General features: G+C 40.6%; 1 protein-coding gene across 1 annotated transcript in view; it reads left to right on the forward strand.

Moving 5' to 3' along the window:
* BORCS5 (BLOC-1 related complex subunit 5) overlaps positions 1-12,493 on the forward strand; it is a 60,955-nt gene that overhangs the window by 33,005 nt on the left and 15,457 nt on the right. Inside the window, exon 3 of the mRNA XM_066550279.1 lies at positions 7,838-7,995. Coding sequence (XP_066406376.1) covers positions 7,838-7,995 — 158 coding nt within the window. The remainder of the gene's footprint in view (positions 1-7,837; positions 7,996-12,493) is intronic.

Here is a 12,493-nt window from a genome sequence, read left to right on the forward strand (position 1 = left end):
AATGTAAATAATAGTAACAGCAAATTCCCCTCTAAATCACAGTTTCTTTAATGTAAGTTATGTGACCTCAATAGGTGGAAATGTATAACAATGTGGGGGGTTTGTCTTAGAATGGTAGCAACCTGCATTTTTATAGAAGCCTAAATGTCCTGAATCCTCTTAATGCTTGTTTTTTAAGCACATGGTGGAGGGACAAAAGGGGAGGTGATTTTATATTTATGTATCTCAATGACTAATGTCTTGCAGGCTGTAACTTAGGGAGTGTTAGGAGACCCAGGTGGGGAATTCACACTCAGAGCATATTTGGACTCTGTGGTCAGAAAAGTTGCCTCTTAAAAGATTTGACAAGAGGAGAGTCCTCAGCCCATGTGTCACCCATGCAGAAGTAAATGGTCACATGGTACCCGCTCCAAAGTAGAGGGAAAATCTGCTGCTGCAGCCAACATTCTTTGCAACAATACAAATGTGTTCTTTGCTCACACAATAGCTATTCAGTTTGCCTACAGTCGTTGTGCTCCCCCACTAAAGTTCAAAGGAATTGAAAATATACACAGGCAACAAAGCCAACTTTTGTTTTGGAGTGAATATGTGTTTTAGTACAAGGTATTTTTTCAGTGAGATTTTGAGAAAATTAACTGCTCTGAGTAAAAGATCATGTAGTCATGAACACTTCAGCTTAAAGATTTCTGGATGAATAGTAGTGATTTTATTTTTATTTCATTTTTCAGCTTCTTTATGATTGACTTTTACTAATTGCCTTTTTCTTAGGGGTGGCCTGAATTTTCAAATTTGAGTGTATAAATATTGATGCTTCCTAACTCAGGTGTTCTTAAGAATACACAAACAAAACCTTCCTCAACCAACCAAAAGCAAACCATCCAAAACCCCACAACAAAACCAAAACAACCTTCAGAAAAGTTATTTCAACTGTTAAGGCTTTGCTGAAAAATTTTGTCTTTTCTTGGTTTTTGAGGATGAGAGAGGAAGTACAGAATTAGAATTCAAAGCATTTAGTCAGTAAGAGTCCTGTAAATCTGATTACAATATCTGTATGCAAATATTTTAATAACTTTTATTCTGCTGCACGTAGGTGTGCCATTCTTTCTTTTCAGTGGATGATATTGAAGTGCACCTGCCTAGAGAATATATGGAAATGGGCTCTCTATTGCAGCTAATAACAAGCTGCTGCCTCCAAACACGAGCAAGGAGCAATGGTCAAGAAACAAGACTCTGTCTTCAGGGATGTAATTTCATCTGTTTCTTGTGTGGATCTTTTTTTAGTGCTTAGGAATCTTGAAGGTACTGGCAAAACAATCTTGCCATGCAAATAGCAACAAGGAAGACAACGATGGCAGTTAATCTGGGGCCACTGAGGCCAGACTTTATTTAAGAAGCTGACCAGACTGGGTAGCTTCTACCTAAGAGCTTTGGAAATGCTTGATGAGGCAAGTTGTGGGGTTGATAGTTTTTAAATACCCTTGGAACACAGAAAAATTCCTGGAGACTTGAAAAACACTAGTTCTTTTTGAGCTGGAACTAATGTTGCCTTGATGATAGTAAATGAAATGACTCTATTATATATATACTACATTATTATTATATACTATAGTAACTGTAATCTACTCAAATTCATGTGGAATAGAAGAGCTGTAAAATTTTATTGTCTTGGATTAATTTTATGAAAAGCAATATCATAAAAAATGACAGTGGCAGGAGAAGTGGGGAATGGCTGAAATAAGTTTCAGGCAGTACAGGTGGGCTTGAAGAATGGTAGAAGGAAAAGCAGTGTAGTTAAAGCAGTATGAAGGGACCTGTAGGCAAAAAGATACCCACACTCCAAAAAAACAACAAAAAAACTCCCAAACAGAAATAAAAAGAAGCTTGTGTTAGGAGAGTGAAAGGTTAAAACTGTAGTGGATTACTTAGAAAGTCATCAGAAAAGTAGAACAGAAATCTCCTTCAAAATGACTTGAAGGAAAGCCATTTTCTACTTGTATGTACTAAAAAAAAACCCTAAAAGCTTTTTAGGTTCTCTAGAAGCTTGCTGGAGAGTCTGTGGGATTGTCTTCAGAAAGGACTTGCAGAAAAGCATCATTCTTTAGGAGGATGGATGAGAAGTGTTCACAGAAGAGGTTTTAGAAAAAATGGTAATGCCCATTGTAATAACCCTCCAAAACCAGGTACCAGCACCAGGAATGCCTCTGTAAAGCTGACAAGCCATTGCTAAGCATGGTGTGCAATCTGATGCTTTATTTAACCTTGGGAAGAAGTGATGATGTGCACTGTAATGCACACTCTTAAAAAGGGTGTTGGTGATTGGCAGGTCCTGCAAAGGGGTAGCAGTTATAAAAGCATCTGCATTTTTAGAGGTGTGACCAATATACTCAGGAGAAGAATTTACTTGGCTTTTAAAGAGAGAAGTAAGGCCTCAGGTTAGAGGTGTTTGAAGGTATTACAGAGGTAATAATTAAAAAAAAAAAAGTTATCTGTGGGAGAGGAGACTGATCCAGTGGGGTTTTTGAGCTTGGAAAGATATTGGAATGAAGTACAACCTGCTCAGATTTCTGTTGTTTCACAGCACAACTACAGAGCATAAAGCAAATGAGAAGGGGTTTTTTCATGCTGTGTAAATAAGCATCATACTTAATGTCACAAGACATTGTGGAGATAAAAATACACCTTTCAAAAAGGAGTAGTGAAATTCAAGCATCCACAGCTTCACTGAGCACAGTCTTTTCTGCCTGAAATTTTTATTAATACCTTGTGAGGCATGAAAAAGATGTTTTTTTCCCTAAATGTCCACTGTTGTTAGATGTTGGAAGCAGTATTCTGGGCAAGGCAAACTTCTGGTCTGATTAAGGAAGGCGTAACTTCTGAAGTCCTCTCTTATATTCCATGGAAAGATTGGTTAGCTCATGACAGCAACTCCTTCTGGCCTTAGAATTAGTAACAAGACCCCACAACAATCATATGCTTTGCTGTCTGTAATAATAAATTAACAACCTACTGGTTTTCTTTTTGTAATGCCTGCTGTTACTGGTTGAAAAGGGGATTACAAGTGGAAGTACAGAAGTCAAAAAGAAATATTAATGCTTTTCAGGTTGGAAAGCACTCAAAATGTTGTTGGGATTGCCCACTAAAGCAGCAGAACATGACCATGGTGGGGTCCTGTGTTCTGTATGTGTGTAGAACCAGTATTGCGTGAAAAGCTTGCTTTCAAGAACTTCACTTCTAGTCATAAAAATGCTTTTTAAACTAACAGCTTTCTTCTGCTCAGTAGGATATGATTTGTTGGACGTGTATGTTGACCTGGAACCAGCAAGGAGATGACTAAGTAGGAGGAAAATGGTTTTAACATGCCTCTGCTTTGCCAAGGAATATGGAAACAATAACAGATTTGTCAAGTCTGTGGGTCAGCTAGCCTTGTAGTGATATATGATATTTCTCTGTGCACGACATACTTGGTGTATTGAGCTGGTTTTTTCTGAAGCATCATTGTGCTTTAGAAATGTGACTCTTTCTTTGTCCCAGCTGCTGTTTGTCACCTCCTGGTTGTGCTGTTTACTGACCACATGTGTGGGTAGGTGGGAGATTTGCCATCTCGTCATCATGGCAGGCACAGAGGTGGTCTGTGGTCTTCCTTGTTTTATGGTGTAATTGAAAAGCCAGGACTGTGCAATGTTTGGCACTTGCCAAACCCTTCTGCTCCATGCACTGGAGCTGTGCAGGCCTTCTCCTCTTCTCCCATTCCTGTTTTCTCCAGCCACGACGCCCCCGTGGAGCCCTCCCTCCTCATGCTGGGGTGTGTTGTATCACTCATGTGCCAAGGAGCCTCTTCCCAAGGCTCCAGACAATCCTCCACACAGAGGATTCCTGGTGTGCTTCCTTCTTTGGAAGGGAACCAGCAGCTTGAAAAATGAGTATTCGGTTTAATAAGAAGTGAAAGCTCTCGATGCTGTTTTCTTTCCATTTAAGAGCAGAACTGTGCTCTTGTGGGGCTGGGGAGTAATAATCCCACAGAAGAAATCACAGGAACACCATTTCCTCAGTGCAGGAGGGATAGTACACCAGTGCTTGGTTGCTCTGAGATATGCTGGTGGCCAGGTTCAGGTTCTGGATGTTTCAGGAGCAAGCCTGAGCCACTCAGTGACCTCTGTCTCTCCCCTTTTTGGCACTTGTAAGAGTGACCTAATAAATATGTTATTGCAACAGATGTGATCTCATATCCTCTTACAAACCACATGTAGACCAGCCACTGAGGGATGGCCCTGTTCAGTGGAGAGGTCAAAATGTGGGACAAGGCTTCAAGAAGGAAGCAATGATTTTCAAAAGGAGATATTTTTACTAATACATTATAGTAATATAAATAAGATTTGCTAAAAAACAAAAGCAGCGAATTAATTAAATCATGGAATAGTTGTGGTTGGGAGGATGATCAGATGGTTGGGAGGTTTTGGTTGGGAGGATGACAAGATGATCTTTGAAGATCACCTAGTCCAACCGCGCTGTCATGGGCAGAGACATCTTTCACTCCCTTTCACTAGATGAGATTGCTCAAAGTCCCATCCAACCTTACCTTGAACACTTTCAGGGATGGGACATCCAACTTCCCACCACACTCATGTTTACCATGTTTAAAGACCTGTTTACAGTGTCTTCCTTATGTCCAATTTAAATTTCTTCTTGTTTAAAACTATTGTCCCTTGTTTTGTCACCTGGTAAAAGTCTCTCTTTGCCTTTTTGACAATCCCCTTTCAATATTGACAAGGTCTCCCTGGAGGTTTCTGTTTCTCAGGCTGAACAACCCCAGCACTCTGTCTTTCCTCACTGGAGAGGTGTTCCAGCCTTCTGACCATTTTTGTGTCCTTGATCCATGTCTGTCTTGTGCTGTGTCCCCAGAGCTGGATGCAGTGCTCCAGGTGGGGTCACACCTGAGCAGGGCAGAGGGGAATGTCAGTAAGAAATGTTAACATTTATAGTGTGGTTAGTAAGTGGTTCCTGCCAGGCTGCATGGCCTTTTGGGGCTCTTGTTTACTGTACTTTTTCCTTTCTTGCAAGTTGAAAATAAGCTAAATTGTTCTCTGGCATTGTCAGCATTTCCCGGAGGTCTTTGGAGAAGTTAAATCCTTTGGTTTCTCCCTACTGCATCACCCAGAATAATACCATAGTCTATCTTTAAGCAGCATATGATGTTTGTTTTTTATCCCTAGTCCAAACATTTGTACTGGATTGTATTTCCCCCTCTGCTTCTTATGAAGGAATTCCAGCTGAATAGGGAATGTCTCCCTTCGCTCGAGCTTGTGTTTTTCAGGATAGGAAATGAGAGGCTTAGGTTTATTAATTTTTGTTTTAGCATTATGTAACCTGTGCAAGGCTGTAAGTACATGAGTTTAAGTAGCATGTTCTTTATTAGCTCATTTTACAGCCCTTGGCCTGTTCCACTTCAAAATTCTCATAAGCAGCATAAGTTGGCCAAAGTACATACTTCATGTTAATTAAATCGCTCAAACACTGTCTAATTTTCTTTTTCCTCTTGAAGTTGGTGAGAGATTAGTAATAAAAGAAAATTAGTTGGCTGATAGCATCGTGCATTTGATCAGTGCAGAGACAGGATAAGTGCCTCAGGTGTATGGTGAACTCTTCATTCCTGTGTGAACATTCAGCATATTAAAAGTTGACAACATTATTTGAACATTCATCCTGACAAGATGATATTGTAAAAGATCCCAATTTGTGAACTGAGGAAGCACTAGAATATGAAACATAAACAATTTTTAAAAAGTCTTATTTCATTCAGTGGGTTTGTTCCTGTCAGTTTTGTACTTTACCTGAAAATAGATTTGAAAGATCTTCATCTGAGATTTTGTTTGAGATTATTCCTTCCAAAATAAAAAAAATAACTTGACTGTTGCTAATACAGGGTTTTGAGACTAAATGGTTTGTTTCCTCTTCTGACCTCTTGACTGAGGCTACACAATTGTAGTGGACAAATCAGTAAAACAAAATTACCTTTTTTTAAATCTCTTATGATGAGGTTTTGTGTAGAGAGCAATTGCGAGCATCCAGGGAGAGTAAGACGTTGAGTGTTGATAAAATGTAAACCTGATTCTTCTTCATATGTGATGAAGTTACTGTCCTAGTTTTATTTTCATTTTGGTCTGCAAATGTTTTCAAAAAGGTTTAACTTGCTCATATTCATAAGATATTTCTGACTTGCTTCTTGGTTTCTATTTTGTTCTTGTGCTTTAGCTAGAACTCAGTGTCACCAGTTGCAGCTTCCAATAGGCACAGGGGCCATTCAAAATACTTTCCATTTTCCACTGAGGTACATTCTTAGAAGAGCTTTTCCAATCCAAATAACTGGCATTTATTACTTTTTAATTGCTTAGTGTGATACTTGCTTACATTTGCTGTTTTAATGTCTTTTCCTGTCTGTAAAATGAGAGTCCCAGAGGGCACATGCGTGCAGTCACTGAATTCAGTTTACATAGCTTGATGGATGTTTTGGGAAAAGCACATTGTGTGTATGTGCAGTTTGTCACACATGGTGTCCCAACAAGAAAAGAGTTGTGCTAATGCTGAAGGAAAATCTTTTCCAGCTGCTGTGGGGAAGGTGGTCAGTGTGGCACACACATGCTTGAGCTCAGCAGACGTTCTCAAGTTGCACTATGTAGGCAACAAACAATGGGCAGGAGAAATTTCTCTGGGCAATTTTGCTCCTCTGGATATTAACCAGTGTCCCACTTTTAAGTCCAATGTCTTTTTTTTTTTGGTGAGCTTTTTTGTGAAACCTGGTCATGAAAGTAGGTAGGGATCTTAATTTCACACTAAAGAAACAAAAAGAAGTATATTGCTAGTCTTTGAGAGTGTAAAGAAAGGCCTTAGAAGGTAGAAGAGTTCTGAAGCTTTAAAAAAGGCAAGGTAGGCAAAATGCAGACAATTGACCCCTAATAATTTACCTTAAGGTGGGCCATTTGTTTACCCAGGTTTATTTTGAGGGACCAGTGAATTTTTAGAGCTCTGGTCTTGGCAGTGTGAGTCTGGTGAAAATAGTATGACTCCAGTGCCCTTCTGAGAATGCAGATTTCAACTCCTTCCTCTGCTGTCTTACATAAATTAGGAGAGGGCTCATTCTTCACAGTTTAGGATTGCTTGTGGAGGAGAAAAAACAGGACTTGCATATTGCTGAAAACCGAGGAGATGTGCATGATGGATCTGCATTTAGGCTCTGTCAGGGAGGACCAAGCTCTGTGGCAAACTGTTCTATGCACTGCTGTAAATTCAAAACATCCTTAAATGATTCTGAATTAGCTTTTCATCACTCCTCATAAATCTTGTCCGCTGGGTTTGTTCTGCTGTATTGTATTTGCAGGGTGCCCCATGGCAGGAAGGAACGATGAATCTGACTCCATGCTCTCAGAAGGCTAATTTATTATTTTAGGGTACTGTATTATATTAAAGAATACTAAAGAATACAGAAAGGATACTTACAGAAGGCTAAAAAGATAGTAATGAAAATTTGTGACTCTCTCCAGAGTCCTGACACAGCTTGGCACTGATTGGCCAATGAGTGAAAACAACCCACAGCAGAAACCAATGAAACAATCACCTGTGGTAAACAATCTCCAACCACATTCCATATGTGAGAAAGCAGAGGAGAAGCAAATGAGATAAAACTGTTTTCCTTTTTGTCAGAGCCTTCTTAGCTTCCCAGGACAAAAATCCTGGAGGCAGGGATTTTTCAGAGAATGTGAATGCCACGCTGCTGTCTCTTGGATCGCAGCTGAACCAACGGCATGAGCAGTCAGATTAACTCTGGGCCTTCTTTGCTCTGCAGGGCTCCTCAGTGGGCAGACATCTCCAACCAACACCAAGCTGGAGAAGCTGGACCCGCAGCAGGTGCTGCAGCTGTGCCTGCGCTACCAGGAGCACCTCCACCAGTGCGCCGAGGCCGTGGCCTTCGACCAGAACGCGCTGGTGAAACGCATCAAGGAGGTGAGGGCAGGCAGGGGCTGGGGCTGGGGCTGTGCTGCAGGGCTGGGAGTGGTGCTGGACGAGCTGCTCTGTGAGCTCAGTGCCCGGCATGGCACTGTGGGAAGGATGAAAGTTTGACAAGAAAGTCTCACAGATATGTATGCTTAGCAGAAAGGTTTTTAAATGTAGAGTCTGATGAAGAGATGGAAGCAAGTTTTGATATAGAAGAAAAGAAGTGCTGAGCCAGTCTTACTGGATAACCAAGGAGGCAAAGGGTAGGTTGGTTAGAAGGGGTTTTTATGGCTTAGAGCAAAGGATAAACCCACCCCAAACAAGATGTTTTTACCAAGCAGAAAGATGGCACAGGCAAACAAGTCAGCAAAGTAGCAAGCAGAAAAAAGGTCTCAGAATTTTCCACTGCAAGAAAACTGAAAAACAACTTCTAGCTTGAACTGTAATGCACTAACTTTTAGTGATTGGAGAATAGTAACATGGATATGGTAATTATAGTAGTTATGATAGGCTATAGATAAAAGTTAAGGTATAGATCGGTTCTACTGTATTAAGATGCTCAGCAAAGAGAAGTGTATAATGCAATGTAACCAAAACCAAAGGGTCTCCAGGCCTGCCTGCAGCTGGAGCTGACAGCTACAGGCACAGGCTCTGTCACCCATGACCCTCCCTGGACTGCTGTAACCTCTTGGATCCAATAAACTGCATTTTGGAGAGCTGCCTGGAGTCCCACATCCCTCATTTCAGCTCCTGCAGGCAGCCCTGTGGCTGTGCCCTGTGAGCTCAGTGCCTGGGCTGGCTCTGCAGCTCCTGCCAGGCTGGCTGTGCCCCAGGAGGGCTGGCCATGAACAGCGGCTGCTCCTCTGTGGGAACGGCAGGTGCTGCAAGCAGCTCTCCGAGAAGTGAAAGATGAGTGAAGGTTTTAGGTAGCATTCCTTATTTAGGTCTGTACAGCATTGTGGTGGTGTTCACAGGGGTCCCAGGATGAGGGAAGAGATGAGAATGTTGACTTTGTTTTAGAAGGCTGATTTATTATTTTATGATATATATTATATTAAAACTATACTAAAAGAATAGAAGAAAGGATTTCATCAGAAGGCTAGCTAAGAATAGAAAAAGAATGATTACAAAGGCTTGTGACTGACTGAGACAGTCTGGACAGCTGGGCTGTGATTGGCCATTAATTAGAAACAACCACATGAGACCAATCCCAGATGCACCTGTTGCATTCCACAGCAGCAGATAATCATTGTTTACATTTTGTTTCTGAGGCCTCTCAGCTTCTCAGGAGAAAAAATCCTAAGGAAAGGATTTTTCATAAAACATGTCTGTGACACAGTATAGATTTTATTGTGCTCCATGGTTAGGCTCTAATTTAAGGAAGGAAGCAGTTATCTGAACATCTTCTGTGGCTGGACAAGGTAGTACTTCAGGGGATTTGTTCTCAAAGTCCATAACATGCCATCTCATTTCTGACCTCTATGGCAAAAAGGTCTCCTGTGCTACTGCTTTTATCACTAAACCATCATTTGGAACACTGATCTGTTTAAATATTGAATGATACTGTTTGGGGTTGAATTAATTCCTGGGATGAGCATCCTGCAATGAGATTGTCTTTCTCATGTGTGACTACTGATGTTGGAAGCAGTAGAATGACTGCCAGATTTTTTATTTTTTTGAAATCAAGAGTCTGGTGTGACAGGGAAATGTTGCTTGAGGTGTTTCCTCAGATACTCCCAGATGTGTAGAAGAGCTGGTGAATTCTGCATATCTCAAAAGTCCTTGAGACCAAATACCTTTTCAGTGTCAAAAAAATGTTTTTGAGCGTGTGGTTAATTTTTATTCACCAAGTATAAACACTGACCTTGATTTGTTGTTGCTCTATTGGCTTAGAGTTAAGAAAATCCCACATGACAAACTGGGTAATAAATTTGATTCATGTGCTGTTTTGAGAAGCTGCTGTCATCATGAAGTTGTAAGTCCAAAATAATGTGGGAAGCATTAAAAAGGCCTTTTTACTTTGGTCTATCAAGATCTGAGGCCAGCTATTACACAAGATGTAAAGATATTTGCAGATGTTGGTGACTCAGATCACACAATCTCAGAAATGGGATTTAATTGCCAGCCTAATGACAGTGTACTGCATTAATCCAAGAAGATTGTAATTCTTTTGGCTGTTAAAGTGTGAGAGGGAATAGTGACATGATTTAAAGTCATGGTAGACACCACCAGAGCAATATTCATTAATTGGGTCTGCCTTCTGTAGGGCAAGTGGCAGAGTCCCTTTCAAATTAGCTATGATGGTTTTCTTCTGGTTCATAAGGCTTGTGATTATCTTTCATCTAAAATAAATTAAATTGTGATACTGATATTCTCACTAGCTTCTTTATAACAGCCTCCTCTGATAAAGTGATGGAGAAATGGGGGATTCTGTAAGTCTGAGAACTGAAAAATCAGCTGAGGTTTGTTTTTGGTTGTGGGGTGGGTTTTTTTTTTTTTGCCTTTTTTTTTTTTTTTTCATTTTCCTAATAATTTTAAAATATTTTTCTTGCTTTGGCTGTTCCACATGTGTGTTCTGGAGGATCTGGGTGGGACCCACTTGGCTTAAATCATTCTTTCCAAATTGTTTGGGCTCTCCTTGATGCACTAAATTGAACCACTGCTGACAGTTGTTGACAAGCCAGGGTGCAGCTGGACCAGAGCAGGGGATGTCTCTCCTTACAAGTGCAGACAAAGGAAATTGCCTTTGGCTTCACCCATTTGTCAGCAATGATTTCGTTTTGCCATGTACACAAAACTTTGACCCTTAGTAAAGCATGAAAATGAAAGAGAAAATCAAGTGTATTGTGAAAAGCAGAATGTGTGCACAAGCTGGGACAGTAAATTCTTTTATCTTCATTTTGGTAGCCAGTACTTCCCTTTCCCTTTCTTTAACCCTGTAAATACTGAAGTGTTTTCCTTCTGATAATAGATTTGTCAAGTGACTGATGGTTTTAACTTTCTACAAAATGTTGGTCAGCTTCAGTCTCTGATTTCCTACCTTTTGTCTGAGGTCTGTTCACTTCTCAGACTCTAACTGTACTAATAGTCCTGCTATATAATATGCTGCACTCACACTGCTTGCAGCCAGGATTTTTTTAGTCTTTCCTTGACAAAATGTCCAAGAGCAAATATCTTTTGTTCATTGTCTGTGTCACCAGGAAAGAAGTTTCCTGGATTCTGTCAAAACCCAGAAGTAGTGCTGTAAATTAATTGGCCCTCAATAACTCAGAATTAACTGTGGTGGTTTGCACAAATCAGCACACAGTCTGAATTACAATGGTTCTGAATAGGAAAGAGAATGAGCTAAATAAAAAAACCCTACTTGCATGGCAGTGACTGCAGGTCTGAGCAGAGCCATCTGTGCCTTCAGGGAGCAGTGCAGTCTGGCTTTGCTCTCCGTCCCATTTCCCAGCGTAGCCAGAATTTCTTTGCAGTGTTGGCTGATCCATATCTGCTCCTAAATGTAGAGCCCTGTGCAGCTTCCAGGTGGCTGTGACTGTTCTCTCTTGAACAGAAATCCATTTATCCAAGAGATTCCTTGAAGGGGGAAGAATTGAAGAGAGGATGGAAGGTGATTGACTCAGGTGCCTTTTTTCATGCCAGGATGAGTTTTGCTTTTGGGAGGCAGTGATTTACTTATGACAAGAGGTTTTGTCTTCACTGTCAAGAAAAAAAAAAAGGAGGACGTGCTTGCTTCTTTTTAGGGAAAATACTACAGATTTGGACTGTAACTCATTGGAAGTTTTGAGGAGCTCCAGCTGCTGTGGGTTTGATAGAGCCACATGGGCTCTCTTCGCCAGGAGTGTCTGCTCCAGTTTTGTGATCTGCAAAACAGAGGTTTTGACAAGATTAGTTTGAAGGCAAATGTTGACCAGCTCTAAAGGTTTGAATGGGGGGAAAGCAGCAAATAAGTGGGGAGAGGACTACTTTACATTACGTCCTTACAAGGGAGGATATCTGTTTTGGGTGCCAGGGAGACAATTTCAAGAGTCATGTGATGGAGGATGGTGAATACCAGGGAATGGGAAACAAGTAGAATAGGGAAAAGCTGGGGAACAGAGCTAAATTTTCAGAAAGTGTCCATGATTTTTTGTGCCTTCAAAATAGTCTAGTTTCAGTGCCTTAAAAAAGGATTATTGTGTGCACAATGTACTAAGCTTCTCAAAAATCACATCTTACAAAATATCTGAAGGTAAGCTTATAAAAATTACTTGTCACACGTGAAAATTGAGGCCTGTCTTCTTTCTATGAAAGCAGAGAGGAAACTGAAAGCCCTCTAAGCTCCTTTCAAAGAAGCTCTGAGTGAAAAGATCTTCAGCATTTCTTACTAGACCTCCAGCATTGTCAATGGGGTTGTGCTTTTGAAGTATTTGATGTACCCTTAAAGGCAAATGTAATTCCTACATACTCCGTGCTTAAGATGTATTTGAAAATGGGTTAGTGGGAGGGCTCTGATGCTTTGCCT

Source organism: Molothrus aeneus, chromosome 5, assembly GCF_037042795.1.
Source record: "Molothrus aeneus isolate 106 chromosome 5, BPBGC_Maene_1.0, whole genome shotgun sequence".
NCBI lineage: Eukaryota > Metazoa > Chordata > Aves > Passeriformes > Icteridae > Molothrus > Molothrus aeneus.